Raw genomic sequence first — 13,187 nt, 5'->3', positions numbered from 1 at the left:
AGAGATGCAATGCGTACTCTGCATGTGCCAGCAAGTGGTTTTAGTATTCTAACATTAACTCATCTATACTCAGAATAATTCTGTGGGAAAGCGACCACCAATCGGCCCCCATTTTCCACAGGAGGAAACTGAGGCACAAAAACATCAGGCGATCTGTTCAAGGCCCCAGTCAGGAAGTGGCAGGGCCAGGACTCAGCTCCGTGGTTGGTCCTGCACCTGCTGCTCTCAATCCTGAGGCCCCCTGCTTTCCAGGCAGGCGTCTGTTTTTGGATGTATTCCAAGTGCCCAGAATAATGCCTGGCACAGAATACTCAATAAACCGTTGCTGAATGAAATCCAGTAACAGCCTACACTCTGGGGAACAGTGTGCGCTTCAGAAGGCTTGCTTATTTGAGGCACCCTGTCCAACTTGTGTGCGAATGAGGACTAACGAGCTGAGATGACGACCAGGAGGCGCTCAAAGGTGGGACGGACAAGCTGTCTAATGGTGAGGGGGATTCTGAGGATGCAGAGTGAAACGTGCCCCATATGAAATCCACAGGGAGCATCGTCAACAGTAATCAGTATAAAAGACAACTAACATGAGAAGGGAAAAAACTGCCAAACAACGCAGTAACCTGCTACAACCTGAGCTACCCACCTTCATACATTTGCAGTGCAGATGAAATTATGCCTAAAAGATGCCTAAGAGTTTATCAGCAAAGCGTTTCAAAGTTTTAAAAGAGCCCACTCTCACTCTTTTCATGGAGACGTTTCCGGGGACCTGACGTGCTTGGTCACTCTGGACTAGAGAACAGAAGGACCGATGGGCTTGGGCTAACTATGCAGCTTTTTATTGAATGGGATCCACTCACTCCCCAACCTTGTAGATGCCGGGCAGCATCTGGAATGTCTCAGGAGTATTTCAGTTGTGTTCACAGTAACTCCAGGAGTCAGGCACAGACACCGTGCCCACTCTGTGAAGAAGCAGGGCCATGGAACAAGGAGGGGCAGGCATGGCGAGGTCTGGACATCTGGTGGCCTGTGGCATCCTGACCAACTGTGCCCGCTACCCTGAGAAGGGCTGGAGGATGCAGAGGGTGGAGGCCAGGTTGGGGGGAGGGTGTGCTGGACAAGCCAGGCCTGGATTAGGTCACCTGTAAGATGTCCTGCTATTTCCACATTCTCTGATCCAACAGCCCAGATTCCATGTATCTGGAATATTCTTTTCCTCCCCTCTTCCAAGAACTGACCTGTTCAGATTAAATACCTATCATTCCATGAGGTTTATCCCTTCTCGAAAAAAATAAAGTCAGCTCTCCTTCCCATAAGCCTTCACAATTTAAAATACTTCTAACTCTCAGTCACATTTTATCTCATCATTTCATCTTCTGTATTAGACAGTACATTTTCTAGGAGTAGAGACTGTCTAGTTTATTTATTTATTTATTTTTACATTCCTCTCAAGGGTGTCCCATGCAGTGTTTGCTCAATAAACATCTCTGAATCAAATTCAGTTAGGGACTGATAAAGGTGGTAATAGATACATTTGAGGAAGCAACTTCAATTAGACACTTTAGTAGCCAGAGTAAATTGCAGTTTAAATGTAATTAAAACTTAGTATTAGATCACCAAAAAAATTAGAATTTTTAAGATTACAAAATGGCTGTCGTTGACACAAGTGACTTAAGTGAAAAAGCAGTTTTGCATGGAAATGAGAAATTAATGCTCCTAGGAATCCCTTGTAGATAACTGGTGGCTACACTGTCCACTATTATTATTATTATTTTTTTTAACACCAAAAGCATTTTGTATTGGGATATAAGTCAACTCCACTATAATTATTAACAAGAGCACAGCAACGTTTCAACAAGGCTCCATGGAAGGACGCTGACAATGGCCAACCACCTATTTTGCAAATATTTTATTCTGTTTGAAAACAGCTGCTTGTAAGATTCATAAGACCTTTATCAGCAGTATGAATGATGTAATGCCAAGGGTTCTAGCAGTTTACCATCAAGCATTTTGTATTAAAAAAAAAAAAAAATCCTGACTGCAGCAGGCGGAATCTTTAAAGGAAATGACTGTCCTTTCAGGCAGTCTGCATAGTTTCTATTTATTAGTTACAGCAACTCTAAGAGAAGGTAGGACTGTCTACCCTTGTCAGTTAAGCACCCTGGGGTTGGAAACGAACCCAGGAGACAGAGGAAGAAGTGATCCTGGACGATCATCAGGAGATGAAGGCAGGAGGTCACGAAGGGTGGACCGTCACAGCAGCACGTGGGAACACTCTCACGTGGAAGGAAACTAACAAATGCACAAATCTGGCTTCACTTGTTTTACATATCACACTAGGGTTTATTCAGGTTAAACTATAATCCCCCTTCTCAAGTATTACTGTCAACCCAGTTTCATAAAACTGAGGTTGCGAGATAATAGTTTTAAGCTAATTTTCTTATCACTTTATTAAGCGTTACAAGCTAAATTTGGAGTGTGTCATGCTATTATTGGTCAATAAATAGTTGAAAAATGAGTTTTATAGGCTGCTGTGTGCTTCTCCATATGTCCAGTTCACGCAAACCCCCAAATGGCTGGACTGTGTGATCAGTCATTCTCATCTCTCCACCACGACAGCACCTGATGGTGGAGAAAGCCGATGACTTTGCTTTTTCTTAAACGACCAGAGAAAACTACCATCAAACATTTAAGGAGGGAGCATCCCCAACCTGATAACTCCAATGATAAGGATATAGACAAATACCAGAAAAGGAGGATATTTTCAATAACCAAAAAAAGTAACTAAGAAATGAGATGCAAGAAAGAGTATTTACTGGTTAGGTACTTTTTTATAATAGCTGCATCAGGCCTGGGGTCAGTCTTCATCGCAATATAAACTGCTAGGGCTGTTTGATCTATATGAGAAATTACAGCATTTGCAGCTTCAACAATTTCATTCAGTCTTTTCATTCGTTCCTGAGGAGGAAAGAAAAGAAGAAATAAGAGAAAGGAAGTATCTACAAGCAGCCGGACTGGGAGGAGTGATGCTTGCGGTGGTGCAGGGGCAGGCGGGCTGTGCAGGCCAGGGGCCGGGTGCCACCCCCCGGTGTGACCTTCACGACCACCAGCATCTCTAGAGAACCTGAGCGCAGACGGGAAAATACCTGCCCCTACACTCCCTGCCGGCACTGAACAGTAAGACTAAGCGAGAGACCAAGTTCATAGAGACATAAACTGGTTTCTCCAGGGCAACCCTTTTCCCTGGATCTTATCAAGACTTTAGAAATGTGATTGGCTATGTCACCCCAGTTGCACATCACACACAAACAGGAGTAAGAAAAGCACTAGCTGATGAAACAAGTTCTTGGTTGATTTACTACTGAAACCTCAAAAAAGAGAGGAAGCAGGACTAGAAATATGAGTCTCACTTTATTTATTCCTGGGGCAGTGTGGTGGCCCCAGGAATCTGCTCCCATCGGTACCTTCTGGCTCACGCTCAACCCTTCAGGACTCTGAGCTGATCAGGGCTATAAGCACCGTCTACAGCCAAGGCTCCCAGTGGGAGCCAGTCCAGTAGAGACAGCTGGGAGCTAGGACAATTGTTAAACACAAAGGAGGAGCACTCTGCTTCTGCTGCTCAGGCTTCCGGGAAGCCAGGACCACTGCCTTTTGCTTCCAGCTGTTTTCAGGCCAAGGTCAACAGAGCAGTCCTTAGGGTTCTTCCTCCTGCTGACCGAACCAGACCAGCCAAGAATGTTCGTTCAACCAAATGATATAGGAATGGCCAAGTCCAGAGCTTTATGAAAATAGCTCAACAGAATATTCAAGGTGAGGACATGTTTTCAGTCACCAGGAATAGATGATCAGGACTGGACCTTTATTTCAAACACTAACATTATCTAATACTGCAAGCAAAGTAATATACTCATAGTATGAAATGAGCATGCCCAACCTTTTCAGCATCCAACTGATGAAGTCGTGCAACATACAAAGGAAGGTAATTAGGGTATGTTTCCTTCAATTCATTATAAATGTCACTAGAATCCAGCCTATGGAAATAAGAAAGAAAGAAACAGTCATTATTTAGTTCTTTCAGAAAGAAAAAGATCTGTCACTCCTATTTAATACTGTTTTGAAGCTCCAGTCAATAACCTAACGCATCGATCTGAAGTATAATTATTCACAAAGATTTGCAGGTAGTATAAATCCATGTATCTAGAAAACCAAAAGAATAAAACTGAAAATTATTTTGAGTTCAGTAAGATGGCTGGATAAAAATAAGCATCAACAACTCTCCTACATACCAGCTACAACTCAATTTATTAAAAGGAAGGGAAAAAAAATTCAGAAAGAGTTAACATGAAAAGATCTAGAAAGGTCTAAGATCTACAAAGAAGGAAAATTTACACTTTCTTGAAAGATCTGAAGTCTTGAATGAGTAACGAGACAAATGTTGCATGTTCCCGGCTGGGGAAGCTGAGTAAACTATATTCTTGCTGATTATATGGCGGGAGGAACAGCAGCTGAGGTCAGGGTTTGCCACACTGGGTGTGACGTCACTGCTTCCAAGCGCAGGCAGGGCCTCGGGGTCTCAGCGGTGCCCGGCCGGGCAGACCCCCTGCTTCAAAAGCAGGGGCTGAGCAGGAGGGAGCCCCCGCCTCTCAACCAAACTCACCCAGGACCTGGCCTCAGCAACTGCTGTTCATCTACTGGCTGCATGTCCCTGGGATCACTTCCAGATGCTGGAAATGGTGGTTTTAAATTTGCTCGTAACCAAACAGTAACTGGAAAACAGGGATCCACCCACCTGCTACGCGTTTAAACACAGACAAATATCAACGGGACACTGATTATCTCTGGAGAGTGCACAAACAGTGACAGGTTTTCTTTGCACCTTCCAATAAAGTTCCCTTCCAAGAGCAAATGAGGATAGGATTAAAATAAAAACTCTCATTACAAAAGGGAATTAAAAAATAAATGGAATTACAGGAAAAATTTAAAAGCACCTGCAATCCTATTCACTGTTGACATTTCTGAATACAGTCTTTGCATCTATACATAAGGGCTGTTGCAGCTGGGAAAAGAAAAGTAAACACTTGGAGGATTCAAAGCCATTTAGAACTTACTTTGTCATCCACTGAATTTTAAGATCTCGTAATGCTTCGGTAAACTCTTCTTTTAAATCTTTCTCTTTTTCTGAGTCTTTTTCCTTGTCCTTGCTGCCGTTCTTAGTCTTTGTTGGTGGAGATATCAGGTAGTAATGAACAGGGATTACATCCTGTGGAGAGAGTCCTAAATTAACGTGTGTAATTCTTTTGCTTACTTAGAAATCTTCACTAGCTGAATAGCACGTTAACATGGGCTGCACCTGAGCGGTACTACATTGCACTTCGGATTCTAAGGGCCACAATGCATCTCAAGTTCCAATCTGTGATCAAAGTCATTTTCTCCCAAACTTTAGAGAGACGATGCTTCTACTATCTCCTTTAAAACAAAGGAAATAAGGACAAATTTTTCCCCATGTACGTGTATTTGGTATTCTTGGTTTTCTGTGAAAGACTAAATACAAAAAAAGTACTGAGCGATCACATTTTATTTCTGAGGAGGGAAATCAATTAGAATTGAAAAAAGGAAAGATCCTCTTTTCTAAGTAAATTTAAAGAGAAATTTCTTTATTCGATCCTTAGAACTTACTGAGACCCCATGATGTGCAAGGTAATTGCTCTAAAACAAAGCAGACAAGGGCCTTTAGCGCTGCAAGAAGACAGCCAACAAATGGGTAAGTAAATAAACAACTTGAGTAACGACACAGTATCAAGAGAACAGACCAGGGTGAGGGCACAGTGTGACAGGTGGGTAAGGGGGGCTGGTGGGGAACCCGTAGAGACAAAGTTGTTAACAGAGACAGTCTAAGGGGCTGATGTCTGAGCTCATGGAGCCTCAGTGCCCTAAATGAACCTAAAGAACCGAAGCGAGGCGGGGAAGGACCACTGGCAGGGACAAGACGAGCATGGGCAGAAACTTCAGCAGGGGGCCACAAGCGCAGGGTGAGCTGCTGAGACTCGGGCGGTGGCAGAGGGAGGAAGCCGAGCTGACAGGACGCGGTTAGAGAGGACGGGGGTTGTTCCGAGCGCAAGGCAATGGCGTGATCAAAGATCTGTGCTCTTGGCTGACTAACGCTGGATCCTGGATGGATGAACCATTCTGGTTGGCGCTTCAGAACTCTGATACGATATTTGGAGACTGGATGACAGAGGGCAAAAGTGGAGAGAGAGTGGAACAAGTTGGCAAGAAGCCCGGGTCTCCTGACATGGCTTGGAAAGGAAGAATGGCTGAGAGAAGAAATGAACGGACTGGGGATGCCCCGTGAGTGCAGGGCCGATGGTGTCTGCTGGGGTGCTTAAGATGAGGGGCTGGATGAGACCAGCAGGGGTGGAGAGAGGGAAGAGGGTCAGCGCTGGCGTGGGCCACAACGCTCCATCGCGGGGGTACAGTCTGAGGCCACGGAAGCCCCTGGGCAAAGCTGGTGTGAGACCGAGAGGGGCTGGCTGGGGACAGCTGAGAGGTGGCATCAGACTGGAGAGGGAACTATCAACCTGGCTGCACAGTGGCCATGGGCACTGACGGGCAAAGGGCTGCAGGGGAGGTGGGTGGGGGGTGGTGCCAGAGTCCAGCTCCAGCAGCCAGGCAATCAGCCTGAAGGGATGAGCAGTGCCGGCGGAGAATGATGCAGCCTCTGACTCAAGGTGTGGGACTGCATGTTTATTTCAAGCATCAGGTCTTCTTTTATACTTTGACAAAAGCATTAGGTCAGAGGTTTTACATTTTCAGCTCCCCCTCACCCAGATTAATTGTCTCCATAAATCACTGTTGCCCTTCAACCAGAGTTACACTGTTTATGTCATGTTTATGTCTGGGCTGCATACCACACCCCTCAGTTTCTTTCTTATCTTTCTAAATCCTGCTTGCCCCTAGTATCCTAAGCTCACTATCTCCTAAAAAGGCGCCTAGCTATTCTTAATTATTCCTAAACCCTTGGCTCAGCAAACTTCCTTTGCCATAAACATTCCCCTCACAAACAGGTCTCAGGTAACAATCCTTCCCACGGCCTCAAGCTGTGGCCTACAGTGCTCATCCTGGAACGTTCTTTGTAATGATCCTTGAACAAATGTCAATGGTTACTTTATAGATTATTTTCTAGGCACAACTGCAGAAGGCTTTGTGCTTTCTCATGCTTTTCTCAAGAATAATAAGCACCTTAACATTCTTTCCAGCCAACTCAACTGAAGAAAGCAAAGAACAAGTCAGAATCACAAGACCTAACTCCTTCATCCTGGGACCGTGCCTGCAGGATGAGGAGAGGGGGTTGGGGCCGTGCCTCCATTTTGTCAGTAATGCCTAACGCGGCTCCCAACAGGGTCAGGCAGTAAAGGCCGAGTGAGAGGGAGTCGAGGAGAGAAGGGAAGTAAACAGGTAGAGATGGTTCTGAGAAGTTCTGCTTTGACGAGAGCTCGTGTAACTACCTCAATCTGCATCTATTTCATCAGCGTGTACATCTACACTTGAGAAAAGTTAACGCGGTATCTGGGCAATGACATCCCATGTTATACTTGCTAGGTCTGTTTTTGACCCAATAACTAGGTGGCCCTAATCACATCATTATTAAGACAACTTCTAAAATTCTATCTTCGGGTTTATAGTAAAAGCGGTGCCTAGCTAAAATTTTGTGTGTGTTTTCATTAATGGAGCTGCTGCAATTGGAAGAAATGGCACTGAGGACTTTTTTAAGGCCCCAATCACGTAATGTCAGGAAGAAACTGCACTGGCTGAGCCACGAAACAGCACTGGCTTCCTCTTTCCTGAAACGGGATTTTGAGGTGTGAATGCTATATAAAATATGTCCATTCTGACAGCTTCCACAATTAAACTTTATCTGGGGGTGCTGTAATAGGAAGCGCGGGGGCTACCGTGTAGTAGTGCTAATAAAATAATAACTGCTGTTTCAGGAGGACTCACTTAAAGCGCAGAAACCCACGGATGGGGAGGAACCAGAGAAATCCACTCTTGGCCATTTTGGCGCCACGCAACCTCTGAAGTCAGGGGGCCAGAGCCCGTGGGCAAAGGGCTCCAGAGACATGTGAGCCCGGGGAGAGGAAAGGGTCCCTGCCACCACCCTGCTCGCCCCTCCAGGTTCACTGTCCTGGGTGGGCGCTGGCCTGTGCTGGAGACAAGTCAAAAGGGCTGGCACCCTGGAGTCGATGATTCGTCACAAAGTTCTTACAGGGACAGACACTTTGTGTCATCTGTTTAGCAGAGGCCGCACACCTAAGACTTCAAGGTGGAAGTGACTCCAACCTCTACTCTGTTGCCAGAGCCCGACTCCCTTGGAGTCACGCTCCTGTGCGGTGCTGGACTTGCCCGGGGCAGGGGGTACTGGGCAACCAGCACTCCCTCTGACCTAATGTGCATCCCCCTGGGGACCCTGCCTCCTCGCCTGAGCAGGGAGAAGGACAAACTTCAGGAAGGGAGGCTTCTCTGTTGTGAGGCAATGCCTCCTCTGAGGCTCATACGTAAGGCATTGCTAAGATGTTTTAGTAAAGAGAGAAAACAGTTGAATTTAAAATGAACAATCCATTAAACTGAACTATGATTAACAATGAACTCTAACAAAGATCTATATATAGATAGAGAAAAACTATATATAATAGCAACTGTAAACTACACTGAAAATGCAAGAGACGGGGGAAGTTGATGACGAAGGATCTTGATTATGTAATCAGCATTATATACATTATATATATAACAAATCAGTAATTATAAATGTTAACACTGTCCCAAAACAAAAGTTCAAGACAAGCACTACTTTTTATTATTAAAAATTATGGACATGGCTGTTTTAATCCCCAACCAAAAAAAAGAAGTCATTTTTCATTTATTTTATCATGGTCATCTGTTCTTTTTGTCAATACATATTTTTACAACTCAACTTCTAAAGGGCTTAGTATAGGGTCAATTTAACAGAAATGATTTTATACCATTAAATCAAAAGAAATCTTGATTATGATTTAAAAAGACAGTCAAAAAAGACTATTCAGAGCAGAAATGCTGTAAGTTCTCTACAGCAGACACTTAATAGTAAATGTGTTTTTAAAGAAAAAAATCACTCCAGCTATTCACAAAGAATTTCAGCAGTGTTTGAACTGATAGAAAATCAAAACTATCTGCCAAACCAGTAACTATTCTTTGGAAAATAAAACATGCCACAATTTAAATTCTGGTTTAAAACATAATACCTTTATCTCTTAAATTATTTAAAAAATATAAATTCAAAATTTTAATATCTTCACACAAAGTAAAATAGCTATTTTAAAAATTAATATCATATTAGAGTGCTATTTATGATGTTAACTATATTCTTTCACATTACAATGAACTTAAAAATGGGTAGCATACATTTTCAAATCAAAAGTCACTGAGACCCAGAGGGCAAATCCATTGAAGATTATGTACAAAAAGTTGGTATTTTGTTCAGGTGATAAATTATATATATATAAAATTTTATAATGTACAAGTATAAATTAAAATATATAACATATAATATATACATTTATAACTAAATACATATAATTATACAATATCTATAATTTTACCATCATAATGCGATCAGAAAACTATAAAAATGATTATTTTTAAAATGAGAGTGTCCCATGCACTTGCACTGAAGACAGCAGAAATGGAGGTGGTGACCCCAACTATCAGCTCTAGAAGCTTCCTAACCACAGGAGTAAGGCTTCTATTCATACAACAGTTTCTTATTTCAAGTGATCTAATACTAACAAAATTTGTCAAAACTCCCAAAAGACCAATCAGACTACACAACAGGAAGGAAACACCCGCTCTGCCTTTGAGACGTGCGCTGTCTTTTGTGTAGGCCAGAATGCCTGCCCTCATTCTCTCAAGCAGTGGCTTTCAGGCTGTTTTCAAAATGAATCAAAGATCAGCTACACACAAAATGAAATTACAGTTTGTGAGTCTGATGAACTGACACTTTGTTTCATTCTGTTTTTGTCTTAATGCTGGTTAAGTTCCATTGGATGAATCTGCATGGCCTTCAAATGGGTCAAGATGCTCAGCTAAGGAATGTGGTCTTCAGAGAAGACAGTGTTCCTTTATCCCCCAGTGGTGCATTTTGTTTGAACAAAGTCTTTACCATTACACAGTAATACAGAATTTCAGAAGTTATTTTAATAAAGACAGTTCATCTTTTATAAAATGGTGATCCCCATTTTCAGATCGCTATGAATTTTCTAGATCACTAGAACAGTGTTATCTTTTGTTTCTATCTCAAAACACTAACTCTCACCCTGCAGCACTTCCTGGCGTGAGTCATACATCTCTACTACAATGCATGATGTCAGCAGGTCCTCACCAAAGAGCTTAGTGAACATGTAACCTCTTCTCTAAAGCAGACTTGAAGACGAGTTTTTCAAGTTAAATATTGCTCCAGCAGCCAGTCAGAGACTGTCTTCAAAAGCAGCAGGGGAGCGGATCAGACCACCTACTAGTTATGGTCTTAAGCTCTGCTAGTGCTCAGTGTAGTTTTAATTTGGGGCCATCAGTTCTTAACTTCTGTTCCTGCTACGTCCACTGCTCTTTTTGTCTCTGCCTTTCTAGAACTAAGACGACGCAAGGGCAGGAAATAAACTTCACTCTAAATATTTTAATAATATTTTATTAATCAAATCATCCCACTTAAGAAATGTCTTTAGACTTTAAAAATAACTTTGTCATACATAGCTAAAAAAAAAACCAAAACACATTCCTCTCTATATATGATTTTAGAAATTCAAAAGTTCAAGTGTTATTCCTTGGTCATACGTAGAATATGAAATGAATAGTATTAGAATTTTCTCTACACACAAATAAACCAGGGGTCTTCAAGAAATTTATGGCAGGAAAAAAAATTTCAGAGAGCAGTATGTCAACATTGATAAGCTAAAAGCATTATACTGCAGAACTTAAAGAAAGGAAACTAACAGAGAGATTTTTTTAAAAAAAGATAATAGTGACAGAAAAAGAAGTTTAACTAATATGCAAATAAGGCTTTAAGACATCTTTTTAAAGAACTGACAATCAGTACCTTTTTAAATTTTCCTTGTCGTTTTGCTGCAGACTGCCCCTGGGAGTTAGAAGGACATTCTGTAAGAAAACATGCAAAATCTACGCAGGATGGTGATACCACCTCTGTCTAATCCTCTTCCAGCTTCCGCTCTACCTGGATGTGCCACGCAACTTAGAAGGGTCAGGTCTGTCACCAAAATGGCAGGCTTTTAAAGAAAGCAATCCTGCCACTTGAATTGTTTTTTGGTGGGGATAAAAGTACACTCAAATATGTTATTCCTGAGGGTCAATGTATTTCAACAATTTATAGAGCAAAATCCCATCAGTTGTCAGAACAGTTTTGAAGACGTTAAAAGTTAGCTGACGGTTCAGAGCCAGATTTTCAAGGACATCACAGCAAACACACACGTCCAGGCGCTAGACCAGCGTCATTCGAGGTGACTGGGAGTGTCAGGGAGGAGCAACACAGTTACCTTCACCACTGCCCAAAGCGTAAGAAACGCAGCCCCAGGCAGAGGTCAGATGAAATAAACCATGTGCTGCAAACGACAATTAACTCTATGGCTTTAGGTTTCCTCAAGAAAATCTACCCTGGTAAGTAATAACTATAGTCAATCCCATCTGTTTATAATTTAATTTCACAATGGCCTCTTAAAGAATACAGCCAGCAAGCAGAGCTCTGAATGGCTAAAAGCCAACTTCCGTGATCACAATAGTCTTCTGCCTTACTCATCACAGGCAGTGGACGCTTCAGAAGAGTTGTCTGAATGAGAAGCCTCGCTGGTGAAGCCCCATAGCAGAGGCAGCAACGTTTCCCTTACCGGAAAATGAAATCTCCCTAAAAAAGACTGCTAGGACTTCTCAAAATCAGTGCATCTATGAATTCCAGTTAACTACTGATTCACTTCACATCAAACTGAAATGTTTGTAACTTATACTAAAGTACACATAAGTAAATAGTATGAACCAAAATAAGACTCAAGAAATGTTAGGGAAAACAACTTCTAAGGAAAAAAGTCATAACTGATGACATTTCTCTGTCAGCAAATAAGCAATCTTTGGTTCAACAGTGGTTAAGAAATGAATGAACATACTTGTTAAGATGTTTGAGGTCTATTCCTTTTTATAATAGCACTCATAAATTTCAGAATTAAGTAGTAGATTTACTTTGTAAGAACTAAAGCTAAAGAGAAATATAAAATTGTAAGAATGACAACTTGTATTGGCGTGGAGATGAAATGACTTCATGACAAAGGGAGATATACCTGTATAAACACTGTTCTCACAAAAAATCTCTAATGAAAACAGATGTAAACCAAAACAGATACCATCAAATCCAACATTTACCTCTAAAATATAACAACCAGGTATGTTTTTAACAAGAGGCACAATTTTGAAACTACAACACCAAAAGAAGTATCCTGCAGTTATCTATATAGTGACACAAAATTCCAATAAGAGAAAGATCTGTACAAGTGAAAATTACTGCTTATTAGCAATAATTGTTTTGACTGGTTTTTAGAAGTCACCCAAGAATATCTGATTTTTTCCCTGTATCCACAATATTACATTCTTAAAACTCAATAAATTCTCTAATTTTAAACATCCCATTCACTTAAGACAAGTTTGATCTGGATCTATGTATTTCACGGAAAGTTCAAGTACAGTAACCAAGCAAGACAGGACAGGTTCAAGGCCTAAGAACTCAGACTTGGGAAAAAAAGAATACTAAATATATAAAAATACAACCAAACATTAATTAACCTTTACTAGTAACTTGGGAAAAAAACTATTAAATTTCATTTTCCGGAGAGATCTTCTCTTTTACTGCAATGTGGAATTAATTTCCATTTTTAAAGAAAAGGAAATTTTAGAACAGGCAATTTCAATGTAAAAAGAAAAAAACAAAAAAACAAAAAAAACTACTTACAGCTTTCTTTCCAAGTTCAGTCTTTGACAACGTTAAGGATCCTGCGAGGTAGCACCCAGGTCCGGCCCCTTTAGGTATTCTAATCAGAAGATTCAAAAGAGGAGAAAAGAAACAAAAGAGAAAGTTTCACAAGGATAATTAGGGGGGAAAACATCACAAC

At 41.6% G+C, this 13,187-nt stretch overlaps 1 protein-coding gene across 6 annotated transcripts in view; it reads right to left on the bottom strand.

Annotated features, from left to right (window-relative positions):
• TPP2 (tripeptidyl peptidase 2) overlaps positions 1-13,187 on the bottom strand; it is a 61,908-nt gene that overhangs the window by 5,784 nt on the left and 42,937 nt on the right. For 3 of the 6 annotated variants that reach the window (XM_040267419.1, XM_040267422.1, XM_040267421.1), the window contains 5 exons: positions 13,028-13,106; positions 11,117-11,155; positions 5,103-5,254; positions 3,929-4,025; positions 2,822-2,952 (listed from right to left, as the gene is read on the bottom strand). In XM_040267419.1, coding sequence (XP_040123353.1) covers positions 2,822-2,952; positions 3,929-4,025; positions 5,103-5,254; positions 11,117-11,155; positions 13,028-13,106 — 498 coding nt within the window. Of the gene's footprint in view, positions 1-2,810; positions 2,953-3,928; positions 4,026-5,102; positions 5,255-11,116; positions 11,156-13,027; positions 13,107-13,187 lie in introns of all 6 variants that reach the window. The other 3 variants (XR_005725746.1, XR_005725747.1, XM_040267420.1) reach the window with 3 other exon arrangements.

Source organism: Oryx dammah, unplaced genomic scaffold, assembly GCF_014754425.2.
Source record: "Oryx dammah isolate SB20612 unplaced genomic scaffold, SCBI_Odam_1.1 HiC_scaffold_24, whole genome shotgun sequence".
Classification (NCBI taxonomy): Eukaryota; Metazoa; Chordata; class Mammalia; order Artiodactyla; family Bovidae; genus Oryx; species Oryx dammah.
The sequence above is the reverse complement of the archived record's forward strand: the minus strand, read 5'-3'. Positions and strand labels throughout refer to the sequence as shown.